Source organism: Alosa sapidissima, chromosome 8 (genome assembly GCF_018492685.1).
Source record: "Alosa sapidissima isolate fAloSap1 chromosome 8, fAloSap1.pri, whole genome shotgun sequence".
Classification (NCBI taxonomy): Eukaryota; Metazoa; Chordata; class Actinopteri; order Clupeiformes; family Clupeidae; genus Alosa; species Alosa sapidissima.
Genome location: NC_055964.1, coordinates 11,114,312 through 11,138,881, shown reverse-complemented (window position 1 = coordinate 11,138,881; position 24,570 = coordinate 11,114,312). Strand labels below are relative to the sequence as shown.

The 24,570-nt window shown below is 44.4% G+C and overlaps 1 protein-coding gene across 2 annotated transcripts in view; it reads right to left on the bottom strand.

Annotated features, from left to right (window-relative positions):
• dmrt1 (doublesex and mab-3 related transcription factor 1) overlaps positions 1-24,570 on the bottom strand; it is a 30,343-nt gene that overhangs the window by 1,617 nt on the left and 4,156 nt on the right. Inside the window, exons 4-5 of one of the 2 annotated variants that reach the window (XM_042101247.1) lie at positions 23,899-24,056; positions 9,512-9,686 (exon numbers count right to left, since the gene is read on the bottom strand). In XM_042101247.1, the coding sequence (XP_041957181.1) occupies positions 9,512-9,686; positions 23,899-24,056 (333 nt within the window). The remainder of the gene's footprint in view (positions 1-9,511; positions 9,687-23,898; positions 24,057-24,570) is intronic. The other variant, XM_042101248.1, reaches the window with a different exon arrangement.

The following is a 24,570-nucleotide window of genomic DNA, read 5'->3' as shown; positions in this document are numbered from 1 at the left end:
TGGCCCCGCGAGATGAAGACGACGACAGCACGAGGCGCACATTTCAGTGAAAGATGAGTGCGGCGGCCGCTTCCTTCTGAAGTTATGACCGAGCGTTTTTTGAAAACTTAATCAATCACAGTAGTCCCCTTCATCTATCGAGTTGTTAAAGCTTTCGCAATTTATATTACAGATGTAGCGGCCGTTACGGGGTTGATTAAAACAGTTGCAGCATGCCCAATAATCCGTCCTCATTAAAGAGAGCCGTGATTAAAACCATCTGTGTGCATTCCTCAAGCTCAGTGGCCCGCAACATCATGCGTCGCCTATGAGACAAATATTACAGTGTCCACAGATTCTATCAAAGTTACAAGACGGGGGACAGACACACGGGCTGCCGGCTCAGTCACTGACCTTCATAACCCTGAGGGATGTGTTCTTAGAGAGCGAGATCCCCGGTCCTCCCATTCAACCACCCCTTCTCCTCCTCCATCGCCCCCTCCCTCCTTTGTCTCTCCCTCTTATTCTCTCTCTCTCACTCACACACAGACACACACACTCTCTTTATCTCTTTCTCTTGCACACTGGAGGTAATTAAGGAGCGCTAGAGGAACTGGAGTCATTTCCCTCCTCATTAACTTCCTGATTGGTTTCTGGCCTCAGGATTCTGCTGGCCAGCAGTTTGTCACCAATTCCAAACTGGCCAATCGTTAATGCTCCTGTTTGTGTAGCTAACTGCCGTGGCGCCCCTGCACAAGCTGTCCGATGCAATACTCCTCCCCAGTGGGGCGGGGGTAAACAGAGGGGCTTGTGGGTAGTAGTTGGGGGATCGTGTTAATTCTCCCAGAGTTCAATGTGTAATTAGGAGCATGAGCAATGCATGGTGTGAGAACATATGTGTGTGTGTGTGTGTGTGTGTGTGTGTGCAATGATCAATCAGTGGCTGCAAGACGACCTGTTCACATCATGGCTCCGTTGCCTTTGATTATCTGCACTTTACTACAATTTAACAGAGATTAATGCTGACCACACATAAATATTTCCAAAGTGCTTGTTGTGTGGGTCATGGCTAATTGTAAGAACAAAACACACACACACACACACTCACACTCACACACACACACACACACACACATTGTAACAGTTAATAAATGCATGCACCAGTTGAAAAAAGCTACGAGTGACTATTGTCCTGAAGGCCATTTTTAGTTCATGGAAGTGTTTCTCCGTCAACACGACAGGCTGACTGAAGCTGTTCTAAAAAAAAAATGGAGGGAAAGAGAGGTGGGCGTCTGTCAATTAGCAGAGACTGACACCACACGGAGCGTGGGGTTTATAAACATTGCATGTGTCTGCCAAGTGCCGAGGAGCTCTGAAAGGAGAGAGGCTTTGGCCCCTGTTATTGTGCTCCCTGAGAGAGCTTATTTTCCCTTATGAACTTTTGCCCTATTCACCCGTGTTCAACCGACTATCTAAAATTTCCCGACTATTAAACTGTCTTTGTGTGGCTTAACAAAAGGAAGGTTTTTTTGTTTTTTTTAAAGAGGGTGAAAGAAGCTCAATCATTCTGTGTGTGTGTGTGTGTGTGTGTGGGGAGAGAGAGAGAGAGAGAGAGAGAGAGAGAGAGAGAGAGAGAGAGAGAGAGAGAACAAAAGCCCAGATGTGGGTGAAGATGGTAATTCAGGCCTGATCTATAGCGGATAAGTCCTTTCTGCAGGCCACATACACTACCTGCATGGGGTCATGTGGGTGGATAACTCCTGCACTTATATAAACATACACACATAGACACAAAACACATGCACACACACGCACACACACATATACACACACACGCACACACACACACACACACACACACACACACACACATCTGTATGTAATCTACTTAACATTTTGCCATGGTATAGGAGAACAATCCAAGGAGTAACTTTATTTTAATAAAGATTTTCACTTCTTTAAAACTAAAAGTATTTGGGGGAAAAAACATTCAGCATCCCACTCAAAATATGTCAACAATTGATAGCTGTGTTGGGTGCTGTTCTGTTCTGGTAAGAGAATAAAAATGTGTGTGTGTGTGTGTGTGTGTGTGTGTGTGTGTGCATGTACTATGCATATGTTTTGCATTACAGGGTGCGGGGAGAGGGGGACATGACAGGACGAGCCTCTGGTGAGAACGTGGGGGAACGACATGAGCGTCTCTCTCTCTCTCTCTCTCTCTCTCTCTCTCTCTCTCTCTCTCTCTCTCTCAATCATTAGGGCAGTGGCAGGACTTAATGGCGCAGAAAACGCACTCCAGCAGCAGTGGCAGCAGCGGCGGCGTGGGCACAGGCAGATGCTGACTACTAAAAGAGCCGGTACGCCAGCGAAGAGACGGATGCCACGTCGCATGCCTGCCACTTCTTCACCATCCCATTGGCCCACTCATGCACCCACACAGCTCACGCAGGGAGTCCTCACTAATAAATATTATGCACTGCTCAAGTCAGTCACCCTTGTACCTTACCTTGCGCCTGCGACAGCACACAGTATAGTGAGTGATATGTTGGCCATTTCATTACTCAGTTTCCAGTGAAAAAGTTTGAGACTTAATCGTTAGGTATAGCTGAATGGTTTCACAAATCTCAAATGAAAAAAAATAAAACAAAAACTTCTCTGGTAGACAGTGCTCCAACAAGGGCAGCCATCCGAGCATTTCACTTGATCTATGGTGATTTGATATGACAAAAGATGATAGGGTGTAAAAGAATAACGCACCATAGCAAAATGTACAGGGGTTATCTGATTATGCTATGATATGATATACCATAATACTCCAGAATCCATAGCAGCAATATTTTTCTGCTAGGTGCAATTCATTCTGCAGTAAATATCACAACCTTCTGAGATTAGAATATCAACATTGTATTATCTATATTTTGTGGCCAACCAAATTGCTAAAATTGGTCTCTAAAGTAAACCTCAGCCCTCTACAACAAAGACTCATCTGAAACATCTGAATTTATAATTATTTATATAATTATTTAATCATAAGCAGCTAAGTCCTAGCCTGGCAACGCCCACCTAGATCTCCTTTCAGGGAGATACTAGTCTGGAACACCATAATTCACTAACGTTTCCATCGGTAGTGGATAGGTAGGGCCAGTCAGCAACGAGACCCCTGCAGTGCAGACATAAAAAATTGCAGTTGGAAGAATGTGTAGATTTATTTACAGCAAAGGTAGGCCTACATACATTGTTTCCTGCTGATGCTGTTTATTGTCAGTTTGTACAGTCTAGGCGAAGTAGGAAGTAACATTAGGAATCCCTGATCAATGTGATTGGTTAGGCTGGACCAATGACTTCAAAGTTAACGCTATGTCTACGCCCGTCACCATGTTAATGTTGGAATGATTTTGAAATTGTTAGTCCCCAGACTTTACTCACCATGTGAATGAGTCTGGTTTTAACCATGCTAGCTAAGTCCTCTGGTCAACTGTTTCACTGTCATTAAACACTGAAACAATAATCATCCAGCACTCTTACAGATGACACTGCCCAGCTGATCTCCTCCCTTCTGCATTCAATAAAGACAGGGCTGATCACCAGTGGATACAGCCATCATGGGATGGGTGGGTGACGTTCCCACCCCCTATTACGAGAGGCCAGGAGTGTCCACAACAGACTGGGACAGAGAGCCCTGGCTGAGAGGTCAAAGGCTAATTAAACACATAAGCACCTCTGCTCCGGCATTGTTAACCAATCTGTCCCCAGTGGCACTGAGCGGTGTCGCGGAGAGCTCGACGCTGCCCAGGCCGGTTTCACGGCAGCGGTAATGTGGGCCCCATCAACTCTGCAAATGACCTGTCCATCTTTCTGCTCTCCGTTTCTGTCTGTCGAAACATTATGGATATACTATAATGAACTCAAACGGCAGATCGATGGAGCAGTGGGAAGAAGGGGGGGGAGGTGACTCATGTCGGCCTGTGTTTGAACGGGAGGAAAATAATTACAGGCGCAGAATGGGTAATTTACGGGGGAGAGTGGAGGAATGCCCAATGAGCTGTCGGCGGGACATGGATCGAGAAACGCGACCCGCTAAATAAAATAACCGTCTACTGTAAGTCGATGATTTTAGACACCTAAATTAAAAACACAGAGAGGTGAGAGTTTTGTGGTTTCTTTCCTTAACTGTAATTTCTTGGTTATTGGAGGAGGACTTAAATACACATACACAGTATACACTTTTTAGTTTATTCTTATCTCTCTCTATACCGATTTATACTTGGGGGAGGGACTGGCATTGCCTCAGAGTAGCACATAGTCCAACAGCGTTAATCCATAGTTCTGAGACCCCCAATTTCAGTCCAGTTTTATTCCCATCTCTCGCCAGGTGCCACCCACCTGCGACCCATCACAATCAATCAATCAGCGTGGGCGTAGTCGACACGGCCAATAAACAGAGTTCACTACAAAACTAACTCAAAGCCATTCTTTTTAATCAAATGAACTGATAGAACAATATCCTGGTAAACCAAACTCATTCACAAAGTGAACAAAGTCTGGTCACTCACGACTGGGAAACCTGATAAGCATTCACCACCCTCGATATTTGCTTCTTATTTGCATAATATTCAACTTTTTCGCTTTGCCCAACTTGGTCTTTGCCATCGTCGGTCTATGTCAGCTGCCCCCAACTGAAAATGAATGGAACACAGAACTTCGCTTCACTGTCATTTATCTCGACCATAATGTCTATGTGTGTGTGTGTGTGTGTTAGTGGCTATGGCTGAGGAGCTGGTCAGTGGTGGGAGCGGGAGAGAGAGAGTGAGCGAGCGAGCGAGAGAGAGGAGAACATAAACCAGACAGCCCCGTCCATTTAATCTGTGCACAGCCTCGGGGCCGCTGCTAATGGGGATGTTGTACAACACATTATCGCACATTACCAGAGCACCCAAGCCCCCTGCAGGCAATTACGCCCGCGGCCGCCGCTGCTGTGCTTAAGTCCATGCAGCCCGTGGGCAGAGGAAGTGCCGGCACTTAGCACCGCGGCAGGGCGAGGAGAGACAGCTGTGGGGCGCTGAGGTGGAGGGATGGCCGAGGGGAGAGAGCGAGAGAGAGAGAAAGAGGGGGGGGGGCAGCTGTCAGAGTCTGCTTAAAGTCCTTATGGTGGATGTTAACACTAGCCCTGGGGCCTACGGGACTCCCAGTGGACATGCAAAAGCAACTCTCTCTCTCTCTCTCTCTCACACACACACACACACACACACACACACACACACACACACACACACACACACACACTCTCTGTTTTCATCTGCCATCAACAATGCACTGCCCATGTTTCTCTCTACCGATCAACTACACTAGCATGAATTAAATGTTTACCTTATTTAGCAAAAAAAATTTTCTTTATAAAACATCCCCACAGCCATCAGCCTTTCAACCTCTTCATCATCTACTTCAGCACATGCTGTATCACATGCAAGTATCTACTTTTGCTTCTGCCCTGTAGGTCACAACAAATGGGCCTTTTGGTGTTTTAAACGTCGTCTTTCAGGCAGCGCTGCATGGAAGGCACTAGGGTTAGGTGCCTTGAAGTCGACGGTCACACTCGGTTAGAAAACACCATCGAGAACACCATCGAGCGACAAATGTGTGGTGGAGCCGCTTGGGGAAATCTGAGGGGGAGCTGAGCAGGCAAGCGGTTCCTTTGGCGGAGTGTGGAGGTGGTGGGGAGGTGCGGGTAATGTCACCGATGGGAGGGTCATGTCAGTGTGGGGATTAAGGTGTGCGTTTGGGAACAGCCGTGAAGCTTCTCTGATACATGAGACGTTACACCTTTTCCTCCGCAGTTCTCTCACCTCCCCATTGTGCAGCGAGCTCTGAGAGAGAAGCGCGTTCCCCTTTGCCAGACTGCCCCCACAACACAAGAATGAATGGCCTCTTTGATTACTCGCAAAGTGGGGGCCGTATGTGCGGAAACATACACTTGTAACTCAATCTCGGTTTGCTTTTAGAACGATTTTACTCTGGGTCACTTCAAATGTGTAGAATACAATAACATGTTTCAGCCTCACTGGACGGCACCTGAATGTTTACAAACCAATGACTACTAAGATGCAATGGTATGTGGATTGTGTCATACAGACATGAAATCCTATTGGGAATTGGTGGATGGATGAGTGGTTCTATTAAAGGAAACAATGTTGTTCTTTCACCTCAACATAACTTCTTCAAACTCATTCTGATGCTAGAGTGACTTATAATATGGAGAACATAGTATCTGACATTATCAATGCACGCCTGGAACAATTGATATGCCACTATGTAACATTGTTGATCGGGTAGGATCATGACCCTTTTTAGTTGTGTTTTTGACTAACTGGGTACCGCGGTAAAAGGCGTTGAATATTGAGGCAAAGGAGCATAGATATTAATTCGTCCATGATGTTTCTTAAAATGCTGTAAACTACCTAAAGGTCTGATGTCTGCAAATTTGGCTGTTAAAGTGTACCAACCAAATGAGAAGAGTAGCATTGCTTTCAAGACCTTTGCAGGAAAGGTGAGCGGATGGTGATTTTTCAGCTGCATGAACAAAAAAAAAAATCTGGCCTCAATTAAACAAGCAGACATCACCTGTCCCCTAAACTACCGCAGAAGGAAAAGAAGAAGAAGAAAAAACTACCTTTAATTCAAAAAATGCCAAGACGACAAAAACTAAATCCTTGCGACGACAAAAATACAAAAGAAAAAAGGAAAAGTCTCGGCTGTCTCGTATAACACCAGAGTTCGGACATAACTCTGTATGGGCAGGCAGCTCATCTGTGGGGCGGTGGATGACTGGCGCGCAGGAGGGGTCTCAGTGTATGTGTGTATGTGTCTGTGTGAGTGTGTGTGTCTGTGTGTCTGAGTGAGTTAAAGTGTGTGTGTGTGTGTGTGTGTGTGTGTGTGTGTGTGTGAGTGTGTGTGTATAGAGGAGGGGTGGGGGTGCAGCTCTACTGATGGGCCTGAGTGTTGAGCAGTGAGGCTGAGGTGTGAGGAGTGTGTGTGTACATGTATGTGTGTGTGTGTGTGTGTGTGTGTGTGGCGGCGGAGCGCGTGAAGCGACAGCAGCGGTGCCGGTGGCAGCCGCCGGGCGATGATGGAGGGGCGCGGGAGGATCGGGGGGGTTGCTGGGGATTTACGGTGCGGGGCGGGTGACGGGCTGGCAGGCAGTAAAGCGCGCGCTGGGGCGTATTTCACAGCGGGATGGCTTTTATGAAGAACACTCGGACGCCCTGGCCAGGGATGGGGTGGGGGGGGGAGGTCCCGCCGGCGTGACGGATGGAGGAAGACGCATGACAAGCTTCATCATTGTTTGTAAATCTTAACTGTTCCCGCTCACTAACTCCAGAGGCAATTTTCCGGAGACAGCGGGGTTGGGGGGCGGGGGGGGCATTTGGGGTGCAGAGGAGGTGGTGGAGGATGGAGGAGAGTGGATGGGTGGTGAGAAGGACAGCGTCGCACTCCTGAAGGTTATTTGGCCCTGTATTTGACCAATGGATTACCCAGCGTGCAGAGAATAAATACTGCTTTACGTCAGGAACAGTTGGAGAGAAGAAGAGGAGAGGACAGAGGAGGCAGACGAGTGAAGCTTGGCTGAATCACAGGCACATAGGTGGGGGATAGATACACATGTATGTATACATGTCTGTGCAAATACCTAAATGTTGGACTAATTAGGCAAATAAACAGCAAACAATGCTATAATGCAGATACATATCTGTCTAAAACCATCTAAATAATCTGAAAATTTAAATTAAAAACTAACCTGAAGTGCAAGAAATTGATATTTCACTTGTGCCCTCCTTTTACCAATCCTCCTCAAGGCAAAAACAACCCCAATCACGGGGTTCTCTGCTAAGAATCTGTACACTTAAACAAACACACCCCATTTTCTTTTTAAAAGGCACTTGTGGCCAAAACTATCTCAGCAAGTTGCACCAAATCCTAAGCCCAATGTGGCCGTGATCTGTGGCAGTTCTTCCTGTGTGCTCTTGGGAACTGTTCAAGGCTACCTTGGCCTGCCCGCACTGGCTGCACCTCAGGAGCCAAAAGAAACACTGAGGGCTATTGATGCAGGAAATGGGAAGGGTGTGAGGATTGGTAGATGTAGGAGGAGGGGGGGTGGTGGTGGTGGTGGGTGTTAGTGAGCTGGTATCCACTGCCTGATAACGCAACTATGTGCAGTCATGCCAGGGAGGCGAGCCGGTACTGACCTTGCCTGATTGTATGCTCTGGTGACAAAGCCCTGCAGCATGCCAAGTCGAGCTTGGAGTGTGGGGCATGAACTGAGGGCTTGGACTTCCTCTTTTTTTGGCATATGATTTACAAGCTCTGCTTTCAGGACATATTATACCAAAATGTGCAATCTGAGCCATTTGAACAGACTCAAACATGCAATCATGATCGCCCGAATAGAAAAAATACATGCCCAAATAGAAACCACAAACAAGACCACAAGAACTGCCAGCAAAACAGATGAAGGACCGTCTCTAGTAGAGACTATAGGATACTCTGCACTCTCTCTCTCTCTGCAAAGAGAATTCTCACTCCCCAAACGGTTTACACTAACGGCAGCAGCGGAGCGGCTAGGAAGCGATTTGAGATGCCGTCGTCACCACCGCGCTTCTCCTCAGTGTCTGTGCTGCGCTAAGCAGACTGGACCACCCGCCTAGCAGCGGCTCATTGTGTTGTAATGGGGCATGGCGTGGCAGCCCCGGGGTGGATAGGGACCCCCATGTATGACTGGGAGGATCTCAGCAGGTGAAATTCATTAAGCACCAGGGGCAGCTGCGCTGATCGGAGATGAGATGAGGTGTGTTTTTAAAGAGGATGCATCAACTTAAAGAAGAAGAGAAAAAAAAATCAACCTAAAACAATTTCATACGGCTAAAGAGGGTAATCTCCGGAAGGTGTTTTCATGTCATTTTGAAGCCTCGTGGTGTATGTTGGTGTTTCAAGAGAAACTGGTTGTTTGAAGACATGGACATTTTTATTTCAACAAATATGTACTGCATCATAGGCTGAGCTGGGTTTTACATGTAGCACAGGTATGCAAACAGCTGGCATTAGCGGTTGAATATTTGCGCTGTGGTGCGATATTTCTGCTGTGATTAGCACACAAGCATGAGGTTCTTGTCTCTTTAAATCCAAAGCCAAAGAATGAATGGCCCTAATAAATGTTTTTGCTTCTGAATTTATTTCTTTTTATGATGATTTTTTATGGCGCCCTTGACTTGAGGTGTATGGAGTGTGTGTGTGTGTGTGTGTGTGTGTGTGTGTGTGTGTGTGTGCGCGCGCGTGTATATATATATGTGTGTGTGGAGGTGTAGAGGGGGCCCTCCCTACGATGTACTTCAGCAGACTGTTGATAAACTCTGGATAAAAGTTTATGGGCCTAAGAGTGAGGAGTGAGATGTGTGAGTGTGTGTGTGTGTGTGTGTGTGTGTCTGTGCGTCAGCGTATAGATTTGTGTCTCTGTGTTTGTGTGTGTGTGTGTGGTACTGACCGGCTGCCTTGGGTTCAGGGCAGATGCTGTTGTCCTCCAGGGTGAAGATGGGGGGCACGCAGGCAGCGGTGCCCAGGCCCTGGCTCAGGTAGGAGGCGGCGGAGTAGTATGAGTGCATGCGGTACTGGGGAGACATGTTGTGTCCAGCCAAACGGCCATCGCCATTGGGCATCTGCTGCATGACGGGACACAACGGGGGAAAACACACACATGCACGCACGCACACGCAGGCATACACACAAAGACATATAGTTATATGATCAGATTTGTAACAAAGTTGAAAACAATAAATAATAACTAGAAAAGCATTTCCTGAAGGAAATACAGTGCATGAAAATGCAAAAACTATGATGTAAAATATCATACAGAGTAAAAACAAACTATATTGGTTGCTAGGTAGATTAGGTTTAATAAAGTTGGAATGACTGAACAGTTAAATAGGTGGATAGTTTAAATGGTTAAATTATTTAGGTAGATAGTTGACGATAACTGACAGTTGGAATATGCTAACTATGTTAACAAAGATAATAATGCTAACCAAGTTACTTAACTTAGTTAATTTAGCTAATGTTTTCTAGCAGTTTTTTAAAAAATTGCTAATGATAATGCTGTTAACTATGCTAACAATGCTAACTATGTGACTTAGCTAAATTAGCTAATAATTTATAGCAGTTATCCTAAAATACTAAGAATGCTAACATGCTAACCATGTGACTTAGCTAACTTAGCTATTCATTTTTAGCAGTTATGCTAACTATGCTAACCATGTTACTTAGCTAATGTTTTCTAATAGTTTTTTCAAAAATGATAACAATGCTAACAATGCTAACTAGCATGCTAACAATGCTAACTATGCTAGCCATGTGACTTAGCTAACCTAGCTAAGCATTTTTAGTAGTTATGCTAACTAGCATGCTAACATGCTAACTATGTTAACCATGTGACTTAGCTAACCTAGCTAATCATTTTTAGTAGTTATGCTAACTAGCATGTTAACAATGTTAAAATGCTAACTATGCTAACTATGTTACTTAGTTAACTTAGCTAATCATTTTAGTTAACTTAGCTAATCATGTTAGTTAGCAGTTATGCTAACTATGCTAACTAACACTAACTATGCTAACCATGTTACTTAGCTAACTTAGCTAATCATTTTTAACAGTTTTGCTAAAAATGCTAACAATGTTAGCAATGCTAACATGCTGTTGCCATGGCGCCGCCGCGTTCGGACGCCTTTTTGGTTGCTCCGCCTAACTTGTGCTTATATTTACTCTTTTACCTTTTATTAACCCCTAATTTTTTGCACTTTTCCACTGCACTGATTACGTATGATGGCGTTACACTCCGAAACATCGGAAATGAATTCCCTTTTTTGTTTCGGGATGTTTTAATCGACGATTCTACCTGGCCGACTGAGATTCTCCGAGATGCATCAGGGAACCATGGAGACGCATCTCGCCGCAGAAGGAAAAAACACAGAGGAAAACGAGCCGGGGCCCGTAACAGTTTGAGGAATAGAGCTCATAGGCCTCCACTGCCTAGCATTCTCCTAGCCAATGTCCAGTCTCTTGTGAACAAGATGGATGAACTAAGAGCGAGGATACAGTTTCAAAGAGACATCAGGGACTGTAACATTCTATGCTTTACTGAGACATGGCTAACTGAACTTGTACCGGACAGTGCCATCACTCCGGTGGAGTTTTTCTCTGCTGCTCGCTCTGACAGGACTGAGGAATCTGGAAAATCGAAAGGTGGCGGTGTTTGCATCATGACGAACAGCAAGTGGTGTGATCCTAGAAATGTCACAGTTCTCTCAAAGTCCTGCTCGCCTCATCTAGAACATCTAGCGATCGTCTGTCGACCCTTCTACCTGCCCCGTGAGTTTACTTCTGTAATATTCAACGCTGTCTACATTCCTCCACAAGCCAACACAGATGCTGCGGTTTAAGAATTGCAAGAAGTGTTAAATAGACAACAACACACGCACCCTGAAGCTGCGCTTATTGTGGCCGGTGATTTCAATCAAGTACATCTGAACCGGTCCATGGCTGAATTTATTCAACACATTCACTTCCCTACACGTGGTGACAACACACTGGATCACTGCTACACACAGTTCAAGAACAGTTACAAAGCGAAGTCTCTACCAGCTTTCGGAAAATCAGATCATGCCGCTGTTTTCCTACTGCCTATGTACAAACAGAGAAGTCGGACGGACCCCCCAGTGACGAAGGAGGTCAAGCGCTGGACTGACCAATCGGAAGCCAGGCTACAGGACGCCCTTAGCAACGTTGACTGGGAGATGTTCAAGACGAACTCTGCTGACATCAATGAGTTTACGGAAGTATCATTGAGTTACATCAATATGCTAACTGATTCCATCATCCCAACTGTAAAGATCCGAAGCTTCCCTAACCAGAAGCCATGGGTGGATAGAGAAGTGAGAACAGCATTAAAGACACGCACCATGACCTATAATGCTGGGCTTATTTCAGGGGATATGACGGATTACAAAGCAGCATCTTATAGTTTACGTAGAGCTATTAAAGATGCTAAGCGGCGCTATAGAGACAGAGTTGAAGCTGATTTCTTGGAGGGTGATCCAGCACGAGTGTGGAAAGGACTCCGAACCATCACTGGCTTTGAAAGAAAGTCCCCTCCTATGATGAATGTGAGTAAAGCCCTCCCTGATGAACTTAATGCTTTTTATGCTCGCTTTGACATGAAAAACACAGACTATATTGGACTAGCTGCAGCATGTGAAGCAAATGAGGATGCACCTTTCTGTGTCTCTGAGGTCGATGTGAGCAATGCCTTTAGGAGGGTAAATTGTAGAAAAGCTACTGGACCGGATGGAATTTCTAACAGGGTTTTGAAATCCTGCGCTGCTCAGTTAGCTCCTGTGTTCACTTATATCTTTAACACATCATTGGCTCAAGAGACAGTTCCTACTTGCCTCAAGCAGTCTGTTATTGTTCCAGTACCGAAAAACAAAAGTCCATCATGTCTGAATGACTACCGCCCAGTAGCCCTGACGTCTACAGTGATGAAGTGTTTTGAGAAGCTTGTGAAAAACATTATCTGCTCATCCCTCCCTGCCTCCTTCGACCCCCTCCAATTTGCTTACAGAGCCAACAGGTCTACAGAGGATGCCATCTCAAACCTCATGCACACCACCTTAACTCACCTGGAGGAGGGGGATGGGAATTATGTGAGGATGCTGTTCATTGACTTTAGTTCAGCATTCAACACGATAGTACCTCTCACCTTGGTCACAAAGATGAAGGCCTTAGGACTGAACACCACCCTGTGTCACTGGATATTTGACTTCCTCACCAACCGTTCACAAGTGGTTAGAGTGGGGGGTCTGACATCTGACTCATTAACCATCAGCACTGGTGCTCCCCAAGGCTGTGTTTTGAGTCCACTGCTGTACAACATCTACACACATGACTGCAAAGCCAACAGTAGTCATACCTCCATCATCAAGTTTGCAGATGACACAGTGATCTTGGGCCTGATTAGTAACAACAATGAACAGTTCTACTTGGATCAGGTTGATGAGGTGGCACAGTGGTGTCAATCTAACAGCTTGACACTGAATATCAATAAAACCAAGGAAATGGTAGTGGATTACAGAAGGCAGCAGCAGAACTACAGTTACACCCCACTAATGATCAGCGGGCAACCTGTAGAGAGAGTCACAAGTTTTAAATACCTTGGTGTCCACATTACTGAAGACTTAACATGGACTGTTAACACTCAATATGTTCTGAAGAAGTCCAGACAACGACTCTACTTCCTTCGTCAGCTAAGGAAATTCAAAGTTTCTACATCCATCATGAAGGCCTTCTACACTTCAGCGGTTGAGAGTGTTCTAACTGGTAGCATCATCACCTGGTATGGGAACTCCACAGTTAGAGATTGTAGTACTCTGCAGAGAGTAGTGCGCTCAGCTGAACGTACTATAAAAACTCAACTCCCTGCTCTACAAGATATCTATTCCAGAAGAGTACTCCTAAGAGCCCAAAAGATTCTGAAGGACTCTTCTCATCCTAACAATGGATTATTCCTACCGCTGAAATCAAGAAGACGCCTATGTAGTCACAAAGCCAGAACTGAGAGACTCGGGAGAAGTTTTTATCCCCAGGCCATCCGAACTCTGAACTCACACTATACTGACTTTGCACACATTCACTCCTCAGCACTCTCAAACATTTCCCAACTCTGAACTCACACTATACTGACTTTGCACTCATTCACTCCTCAGCACTCATGACCCCCCCCCACACCCACACACACACCCACACACACCTACAAGACTTTTAGCACTTTTACATCCCTCTCCCTATGCTACAGACCTTTTATTTATTTTCTTATTTCATCACACGTCAAAACACACACACACACACACACACACACACACACATATCTGACTTTCTCCAAACTTTGCACACTTTTTATTTATTATTTTTGATTTCTCCTCCATCTACCCATGTCCTTGATTGCCTAGCCTTTCTGCCCCACCCCCCACCCCCCCACCCCCAACACACACACTTACATCATCACTGTCATCACTTCACATACATACAGCACACTGCTTGCTACAGTAAGCCTCCTCTACATACTTGCTGCACACTGCCCCCCCCCCCCCCACATACACAGCACATTGTCTTCAGGATCTTCTCCAACACACATCCTCTACATACTTACAGCACACTGCCCCCACCTACCCACACACACACTACACACACTACACACACACACACACAGTCACTGCTCCACTCCCCTCCCGCCCACACACACATCTTCACTGTCATCACTCACATACATTACATACAGTACTCTGCTTGCAATATTAAGTCCCTGCCCCCCCCCCCCCCCCCCTTCATACACAGCACATTATTTCATCAGGAAGCTTCTCCAACACACATCCCCAACATACTTACAGCACACTGCCCCCCCCTCCCCCCCCCCCAATACACAGCACATTGTCTCATGAGGAAGCTTCTCCAACACACATATTGCACACTGCCCTCTCCCCACATACACAGCACACTATCCCATCTCCCCTGTCATCCCCCCAACACACACACCAAGACCCCTGGCAGTTGGGTTAGCCCCTTGAGCCGTGGATCTGCCCAAGGTTTCTTCCTTGGTAAGGGAGTTTTTCCTTGCCCCTGTTGCTCTTGGGTGCTCCTTGTTGGTGCCCCCCACCCAATCCCAATCCTCCCCCACCTTTTTTTATGCAGCCCTTGCCACTTAATCTACTAAACCCCTCTTCTACTGCACTTTTTACCCCCCCCCCCCATTAATGCACAAATAGGCTGACACCAGACATAATTTCACTGCATTTCTTACTTCCAGTAACTATATGCATGTGACAATAAACTTCCTTGTATCCTTGTATCCTTGTATGCTAACTATGCTAACTAGCTACAGTGGGTAGGAGTCATAGTTAATTAATAATGTTAATACTGTTAACTATGTGACTTAGCTAATAATTTATAGTAGTTATGCTAAAATACTAAGAATGCTAATATGCTAACCATGTGACTTAGCTAACTTAGGTATTCATTTTTAGCAATTCAAGTTAACAATGTTAACTATGCTAACCATATTACTTAGCTAACTTAGCTAATGTTTTCTAATAGTTTTGTCAAAAATGATAAATATGCTAACAATGTTAACTAGCATGCTAACAATGTTAAAATGCTAACTATGCTAACCATGTGACTTAGCTAATCATTTTTAGTAGTTATGCTAACTATGCTAACTAGCATGTTAGCAATGCTAACTATGATAACCATGTTACTTAGCTAACTTAGCTAATCATTTTAGTAGTTATGTTAACTATGCTAACTAGCATGCTAACAATGCTAACATGCTAACCATATTACTTAGCTAACTTAGCTAATCATTTTAGCAGTTTTGCTAAAAATGTTAACATGCTAACTATGCTAACCATGCTATCTAGCTACAGTGGGTAGGAATCATAGTTGATAACAAGTAACAGTTACAATGGCTGAACAGTTAAAAAGTTCAGTAGTTTAAAGGGTTAAATTGTTTAACAGTGAAATATTGCAGTGAGGACTTTTATTTTGAAACAGTTTTTGGGAGAGGAAGAAGTTGAACAGGATGTGTAGTCTTAATAGAGCCAGTTTGTATGCTGAAAGCCTGAGACTGGCAGTTGAGCCAGGTGGCCTGACCACCTGGCATAGGATTCTAATTGCTTAACGGCTCTATTGTGATGTCATCAGTCCATGTTTAGTCTATGGGGAAATTTTGCGTAGTTTTTAATTAATAGCCCATGTCCTAAGTAAGACCTACGCAACGCAGTTTGAATGAAGTTTCTACGTTAAACGGTTGAAGCTGCATTAAATGCGTTAGAAGAAGAAAAAGCCTAGGAAGAACAGTACAGTGCATTTTCATGCACTGTAATCAGAAAAAGCCTTGGAAGAACAGTACAGTGCATTTTCATGCACTGTAATAATTCAGAGTGAAATCAAATGAGCTAAACTCACACAAAGGGGAATTTTATACGGAATCTGTAAACATATGTAAAGTGTATATGGTCCTCTTGTAGGTTAAACATCTATAGGATAGGTCAGCATCCAGGGACAGATAAAAAAAATACCAAACTCTTCCAATTAAAGCATACTGCAAATTCATTAAGTAATTCCATGATTGTGAACGCAATACAAACTGGGGCTGCATTTGGGGAAAATATTGCAATATGATTTTTGAATGTCAATGAATTGATTCAATTCAATATTCCAAATGCCACCCCTGATTGGTGAGCACGCCTGGTGCACAAGAAGCACAGCACCCCCGACCGACTATGAAGCTCACCAATCAGAATTTCTGTGCCCCTCACGCAGTACTCACACCCACCAACCAGAAGTGGCATAGTCAAGGAGGATGAAATGAATATAAAAGTCTGAAATGTGACAAAATTAACTGTGCATTATTATTTGTAGCTTTTGCGATTAGGTAACTGTATTGGTTCATATTGCAATTACGATTGCGATAATTGTGCAGCCCTAATACAAACCAGTGTAGTCTTTTCCACTGCACAAAACGGTGCATGTGACTACGACCAGCACCTCTCTCTAGGAGTTATAAACAGTTTGCCTTCAGCAGAACAATGTGTCACACTTAACACAAACCATCATTTATGTGTGTGCAGTGTGAATAGCTTTGCTATATACCAAACTCCTGCGCTCACGACTTTTTGTCTCCAATCTGTGGGCGAGAGAAACGATTGCCTGCTCCAAAGTGAGAAGTCATAGTTGAGTGCCTGTGAGCGGTGTGTGTGTGTATGTGTGTGTTTGTGTGTGTGTATGGGGGGGGGGGGTGCTTTTGCAGAGAAATGAATTGCAACAAGCGAAGGGGCGAGTTTGCCTCAAGCCCCGCTCCTTCTTGCGCCAACTTTGAAATGAGCTGTCTACTCAGCAGCTCAGGGGCCTTAGAGGATTTTCAATTTCACTTTTATGGAATTTGATTTCTGTCAGCCTATAATCTGTCACCATTTATTGTCCACGCCATCAATTCCAGACAGGTTTATAAACTGTTATTTAAGCTACGCTCGGCTCTTGTAGTACCTATGACAAATACAATACAGATGGAACTGTATATTTTTCTTAGCTCACTGTGGGTTGGTTTGTTTGTTTGCCTCTTTCTGAAATTCCAAAATTGCTTTCATGAAAGCAATTTATACAAAAGCTATTCACACTATGCATTTAAGAACTTGATAAATCTCTATGGGCAAAGTTAGATATGGCACCACCAACGTGTACATTATTTAAACACAGTACAGCACCCTTCACATTTATTGTCACCTCTGATAAAGTTATAAAAAATCATCTTTGGTGTTTATCTTAGTTTCATAATGAAGGCATTGAGGACAAATCCAACCTTGAAGGAATTTTATTCTGGGAAGACCCATCTCCAATAACTTCTCATAAAGTTGGAGAATACAAGGCATGGGATTTGAAAGCATTCAACTTTACAGAATATCTCTGGATCGTCCAGATTCCTAGGTCCTCTCTTGTACATTCTCCTGTTTTGGCTTCTGGTTCTCTATGGAGTGCAGATCAGGGCACTGAGATTGTAGCAGAGCGCTAACTTCTCTACCTTTGTTTCTCATTTTTAACTTTATTTTGGGGGAAACAATGCTGTGTTGCCTAGTTAAACGAACTGAAACTCAAAACTTGGTAAACTAGATGTACCGCAGAGCGGTACAAAATATGACCACCGCCCAGTCCAGCACATTTTTTCCACAAAAAGAAATCACGCTGAAAGGCCTATATGATTCTAACTGTCTCACTAAATTGCATTATCCACACTCAATTCTCACTGGTATCTGCTAGACAACAAGTACCAAAACATGATTAGTTCATAGATTTCACATGTAAAATTCATTTTATACAACCCCACCTCCATCTTGCCTGTTCATAATTCTGAGAAATTCTTAATTGTTTGTGTTATGTTTATGTTATGTGTGTGGGTGTGTGTGTGTGTGTGTGTGAGTGTGTGTGTGTGTGTGTGTGTGTGTGTGCGTGCTTGTGTGTGTGCCAGCGTATGTGCCTGTGCATGCAAGCGTACATATGTCTACTGTGTGAGTATGTGTCATACGTATGATTACTGTGAATGTATGTGTGTGTGTATCTGTTTGTGCACATGTGTGCACATGAAATGGGTTAACATGACCCCTGGAGGAAAACATACGGAAAACAATGGTCATCCTAGGCCCTACAGTTCTCAAGATATTCACAGAGAACTGTGTCTGCCCTACCCTCCTTTCGGGGGGTCCAGTCCAGCGGGGGGGCTACAGATCAAAAACGAAAAATGACGGTTCCATGCTATCCATGTGGGGGTACATGCCCACCAAGTTTTGTGTACCCCGGTCTTTCAGTGTCCCGGGAATCATTGACGGAAATTTGGGCATGCGAAAAAGAAAAAAAACTACCTTGCTACCTGGCATCTGAACTACTTTTCGTTCCAAAAAGTATCCCCTACTCCTGGTTTTGCTAAGCTACAAGATAACCATGGCACAATTTTTTGTGTTGGATCATTGACATGATCCAATAATGACCCATTTTTAGTGTCTTGGCAGAGGCATCCAGTTTTTAATGTAAAAAGCACAGTTATTTCATGGAGTTCATGATACCATGAACCCTAATGTGGTTCCCAGGGCCTTTGGATTAAAAACAGTCCCAGAATTCATCACAGATATACGTAGGAATTAAGTATTCATTCTTCTAAGTACACCAAACCCACCTCATCAGATCACAGAACAGGATTCCTAGCAAAGTGCCAGCATCATTTAGCACCTCCAGCCATTTATTTTTGTGGCCCTTTAACTTTGTCCTGGCACAACCTTTTAAATAATCTGTTAGCATGGAGGTCACTTCTGAGGTTTTTTTTAGACTTGGTGACCCCAAGATTCTCCTTTAATTTGTATCTCTCCAACAATGATCCTTTGGGATTTTTTTGCCTCTCTTATCATCCTCCTCACTGTACATACAGAGAAGATAACTATGGTTTTTTTTACAGGCAAGATGGTAATAGTTCCATTAGATCAGAACTTCTTAATTATGGTTTAACTGTAATTATGGGCATTTTATGTGTTTTTTATATGAGACTGTATTTCAACTGTAATTTGTCTTGTGTAACCCAACTATACTCAAAATAACAATCTTTCTTCTTTAACTGCCACACTTCATATTCCTTCTCCGATTTCCCAGCTCTTGCTTTCCCAGCGTGGCCTTTTTGAGGGGTGAGGCATGAGGGGTGCCCTCCTTACCTCCCTGGGTGTCTCTTATCTGGCACCATCGGCTGTCTGGGGCCTCCACGCCACCCTCATATTTTCATTCTCTACCTGCAGTGCAGCGGAGCCCCTCTCGCTTGGGCGAGGAGAGGGCGGTGGGGGTGGGGTGGTGGGGTGAGGTTGGTGAGGGCGGGAGATGGATGCGCTCTGATAAAGCACAGCCAACATCTCTCCACTCCAAGTGCTCACACGGCTCCACCACACATACTAGCCGAACAAGTCTAACACACTTGCTCATGACATAATACCCTACAGGCGCCCAAAGGGCCTGCAATGAGGTGGCACTAGGCTGCACAGCTTAGTTTTAATAATCTATCTACCTCACTCCATTCATTTGATCTGCAGTCCAGTTCCTGAAAAGACTCAGCTTACACAACTTAAACTAACTAGCTGAAACATTAGCTTGGTGCTCTGAGTGAGAATCACACATCTTAAGACCCTGAAATAGCCTGAATCATTTTCTTGGCCATTTTGACTTGAATTGGCATCTGAAGTTTTTATTACTTCTGAACACTTCTGACATGAAGCCACACATGGCATGGTTCTTATTGGCTTGGTGGTTACTTGATTTTTCAGAGTTGTTGGCAAAATATTGTAGTCGTACATTTATCAGCATATAGCCCCTTTTGACCGCCACACAAACCCACACACACCATACACATCACTGCCCCCCACACACTTTATATTCCCCCATCCACACACCTCACCATACACACAAGCAACCCTGCACATAACTCATCTTCTTATATAGCTGGCTTATATAGCTGGCCACATTATGCATAATGAGATGAGTATTGAAGTCCCATGTTTGTTCACAGCTCTCTGGGACGGTGCTGAAACACTATAGCTGTTCCCATGTGACAGACAATATCATTAACCTTTGCGATTGAGGCTGGGGCTCACAGAGAACTGGCGGAGGCAGTGACCCCAAAGCAATCGGCTGCCAGTGGGACCGCAACTGCACACCAACCCCTCCTGAAATATGGCCCCATCAAGAGCCCCTGAGGAACAAACACCCCCACCCCCCCTACCCCAACCTCACCCCCCAGTCCAGGTTAGGACCCCCCCCCCCGCCCCCACACACACACACACACACTCACACTGGAGAAATATAGATTTAATTTACTTCACGCTTCAGCGAATATACCCTGCTCTGGTTCGGACACAACAGGGATACATTTTCAAGCATAAATCAGGCATATATGCAAACTGATGGGGGGGATTATTGAAGAGCTCAAGCACGTCTGTGTGTGTGTGTGTGTGTGTGTGTGTGTGTGTGTGTGTGTGTGTGTGTGTGTGTGTGATGTCGCCATGGCAAGAGTAGCCAGGTGGAGTAGCCTGCTTGTCGGTGCGTGATGCTGTGTGATGTAAGGCAGACGGAAGTGAATGAGGTGAGATGGGGCGCCGTGCGCTGCGATACATCAACGCTGAGAGGGTCGTGACATTGAGGAGGCCCCCAATTTCATGCAGTCAAATTCAATTGTCCCTAAGTGCGCCTTGCTATATTTACAGTATGCTGCCAGGCCTAGGCAGCCCAGACCCCACTTGACAGCACAAGGCTACTCATTTCTAATTCCTGTTGAGTGTCACACAGGGCACTAGTCTCTGTGGTGTAATTAGCTAAACGAGCCTAATTACATTTACCAGACTGCATACTATTAATTTACCAGGACTCCAGGATTGTGGATTCAGTGAATTATAATGAAATACTATGTAATTACTCATGTGTACAACATATTGTTAACACCTTAAATGAACCAAATCATGTACCTATGATAGGCAATCATTCCTTAATTGGCTTAGATGAGTGCCATGAACATGAAACATCAAATGCATGGAACATCTGGCCTGAAGTATGCCATCTATGCCATGAAGTAACTCATGGCATAGATGTTAGACATCCAGCATGCGATAAGATAATCATTCCCAGAAACTAAATGGACTAATGGGCTATTTGGACTAAAGAACCTAAAAAAGGCAGGGAATAGCCTGACAGCAAGTCCTAGTTGCATGTGAGTGTCCGACTATCCCCTAGCATTGAATGTGGTTCATTTGGGTCATGTTCCTCATTCACTACAGCAGAACAATGTGTCTAACTGAAAGTTCAAGTTTATAATCAGACTAAAATTCTGCTCAAAACTTCCCACTGAATCGCGCTACGCAGCACTGTGGTTCCTGATTTTGACGCTAACACTGCACATGCAACGTTGCCAAACCACGTCAGTAGAGTTGGGGTCTAAGTAGAACGGGGCCACAGGGGTCTAGAAATGGCAATATAAGAACTAAATGTGACAGAGTAAACCTACTAACTACTGTACATCTTGCTTGAGATTTCTCACTAGAGAAATATGAATAACAGCAAGAGTGGTGGTTAAAGAGGCCTCTATATGGCATGTAGACCAGCTCTGGTACCAGAACCTTGCTGAGCTGCAATGGATAAGGGTTAGAGAACTCCCAGTGGCAGAATTAGTTGCGGTTCCGGCTGGGGGCCACGGGGAAATGTAAACAGCACGCAGCAGGAGCATCCCAGCATGAAGCCTGCACACCTTCAGCCCTCCACGCTGTGCTCGCCCACTGGCTCGGAACGGTGGCACAGCCGGCAGCACGGTGCATTGCCATTCTGTGTGTGTGTGTGTGTAAGAGTGTGTATCTAGGTGGGTGGGTGTGTCAGTGTATGGGGGGGGGGGGGGGGGGGGGGGGGGGTATCTGCCAACCAAAACACTCATTGCAGGGGGATAGGGGTGGTGGTTGTGGTGGGTGGTGGCGGTGGGGAGGCAGATGACAGCTACCTCCATCAACAGCTATGCCCCCCACACTTACTCATCCTACTATAGCACCCAGAGATGTACGAGGATACAGCCAGAGAATGAACTAGATGTATTAAAGTGTGACCTATGTGTTAATAGCCACACTAGAATAATAATACTCAGTATAAGACTCTGATAATATGTGTATTTGTCTGGAACCCCCATACGAACCTCAAGATTTAACACATCCAGGCATACAGAGAATGCATGGTATATCTGCAAATTATGAACTTAATGCTAATTCTTATTGTTAGACTCATAGACAGAGCAAACAGTTTTAAAGGAGGGGGGTTGGTTGCATGGTTGTCTGGTGTGGCTGTCTAGCAACGGAAAAAGGTTTAAAAGGTCAAGTAGAAGGGCTACTCACAGAATTTGGCCTCTGCGGACTGTGCCCCCCCCCCCCCACACCTCTACCGAACACTGTGATATGAACCAAACTGTTACTTCTCTGTACCATGACACCCCGTTCACTAATGTCTAACTGGGACATTTACTTGCATTTACTTACTGAGATCTCACTTTTAAGTAAAGCTAGCAGTTTGAGAGTAAGGAAAATATTTTGCTACATAATGTCTCAAGGAGTAAAAGGGATAAACCATTTAGTTTGTTACTGTACTTTATTTTTTACTATATTTTCCACGTATCTGTACTTTACTTAAGTACTGTAGGATCTATAGTGCATACTTTTGACTTTTACTTCGTTACATTTTGCAGCAATGGTCTATACTTTCTACTCCACTACATTTCTGCACACCATCGTTCTGTTCTGTTACATTTTATCATCATTTTATTTTCTCTGACAAAAAGGCCTAACTGACCGGCACACGTTTGTCTTACCAGTGGAGTTGGGTTGCTACAAAAGATTTTAGAGCACTACGTGCCCCACTCTTTCAATCTTTGAACCAGCTTGCTGTCGACACCGAAGATTCACTTACTGTAGCCGTGGTCACATGACATTTTGAACCACGTTCCGAAAGACTTGCGCTTCAAAAGCTCGACACTGATCGAGCTGATTTGAGGCGTCAATTTCGAGCATCACATCCTTATCATAAAGACACCTTTCTCAACAACTCACGCGTTGAAAAAACGTTTCTGTACAACCTGGACCAGTGCTGGCATTATGATCCACCGGGATGTTTCCCTCGTCCACCCCGTTAAACGTTGTACTGTCCTGCTTTGCTTAATGGTATTTAACTCAGCAGATCACCCTAGTAGATAACCGGAATTACAGAATTGTAAGTAAGAATGTAAACTGGGCCACAGATGGTAAGCATTTACATTAGCCTAAAACTAACTAGCCTAGTATAACCTAAAACTAACTTAATTAAAATGCCACAGCCCATACTGTTTCCTTTTTTTATTAGAATATAGCCATTAACAGAATAAATCGTTAGGCAAATACTTTTACTTTTAATACTTCACACATTTAAAAGCAGGTACTTTTAAGTTAACTTAAGTAGGGTTGTCATTGTGGTACTTTTACAAGAGTAAATATTTCTCTGGTTATTTGTACTTTTACTTAAGTACTGAGTTTCAGTACTTCCTCCACCACTGGTTGCCAGCTGCTATGCATGGAAGTGACTACTATGTGACATTTCAAATGAAAATACCAAGTCTCATCCTATTTCCAAATGACACACGTCACTTGTCACAAACACAGTCACCTTAAAGTCCTCTGCAGGGTGAGATGTGTGAGGCGTGTGGGCTTCTGTGTGGTCCCAGTAGCGTCAGTGTGTGTGTGAACTCACCTGGTACTGCTGGTAATTGTACAGGTTGCTGTAGTATGCTGGGTAGCGGGAGGGCTGGTAGAAGTTGTAGTAGGAGGCGTCCACCACCAGGTCAGAGGCGCCCTCAGAGTGCCCTCTGCTGGCGGCTGTGGGGCTGGACGGCAGGCCAGTGCGACCCCCTGAAACGTACAATATGCTCATGTTCAATGCATGATTTTCAACTAAAACTGTTAAACGAGTTTCTCACTCATGGGTGTGGTACATAAAATGGATAAATGTTTCAATAATTTCACCCCAATGGTAAGGCCTAATTAGGGCTGGGTACAACCTCACGATACCATACCCACCATGATACAGAGGCCACAATATGATAATACATATGACAATACACATATAATATGCATCGTAGAACAGCTATTCTTTAATATTCTCTATAACCATGGGGATAAAGTCTTTGATGCTGTATTGATACAGCAGAGTCTGTAGCAATACATACATCAAAAAGGAGGATGTCATGATATATCGCAATATCAATATTTTGAGCACACCCCTAGACCTAAAGATACAAAAATTAGGCCAATTCAGATAGTGTCATGAAATGTTAAAATTTCTAACTCTAGATTGTACTGGTTAAAGAGGGTATTATAAAGTACTAGTGGCCTCATGTGCTGTTATATATATGTTATATATACT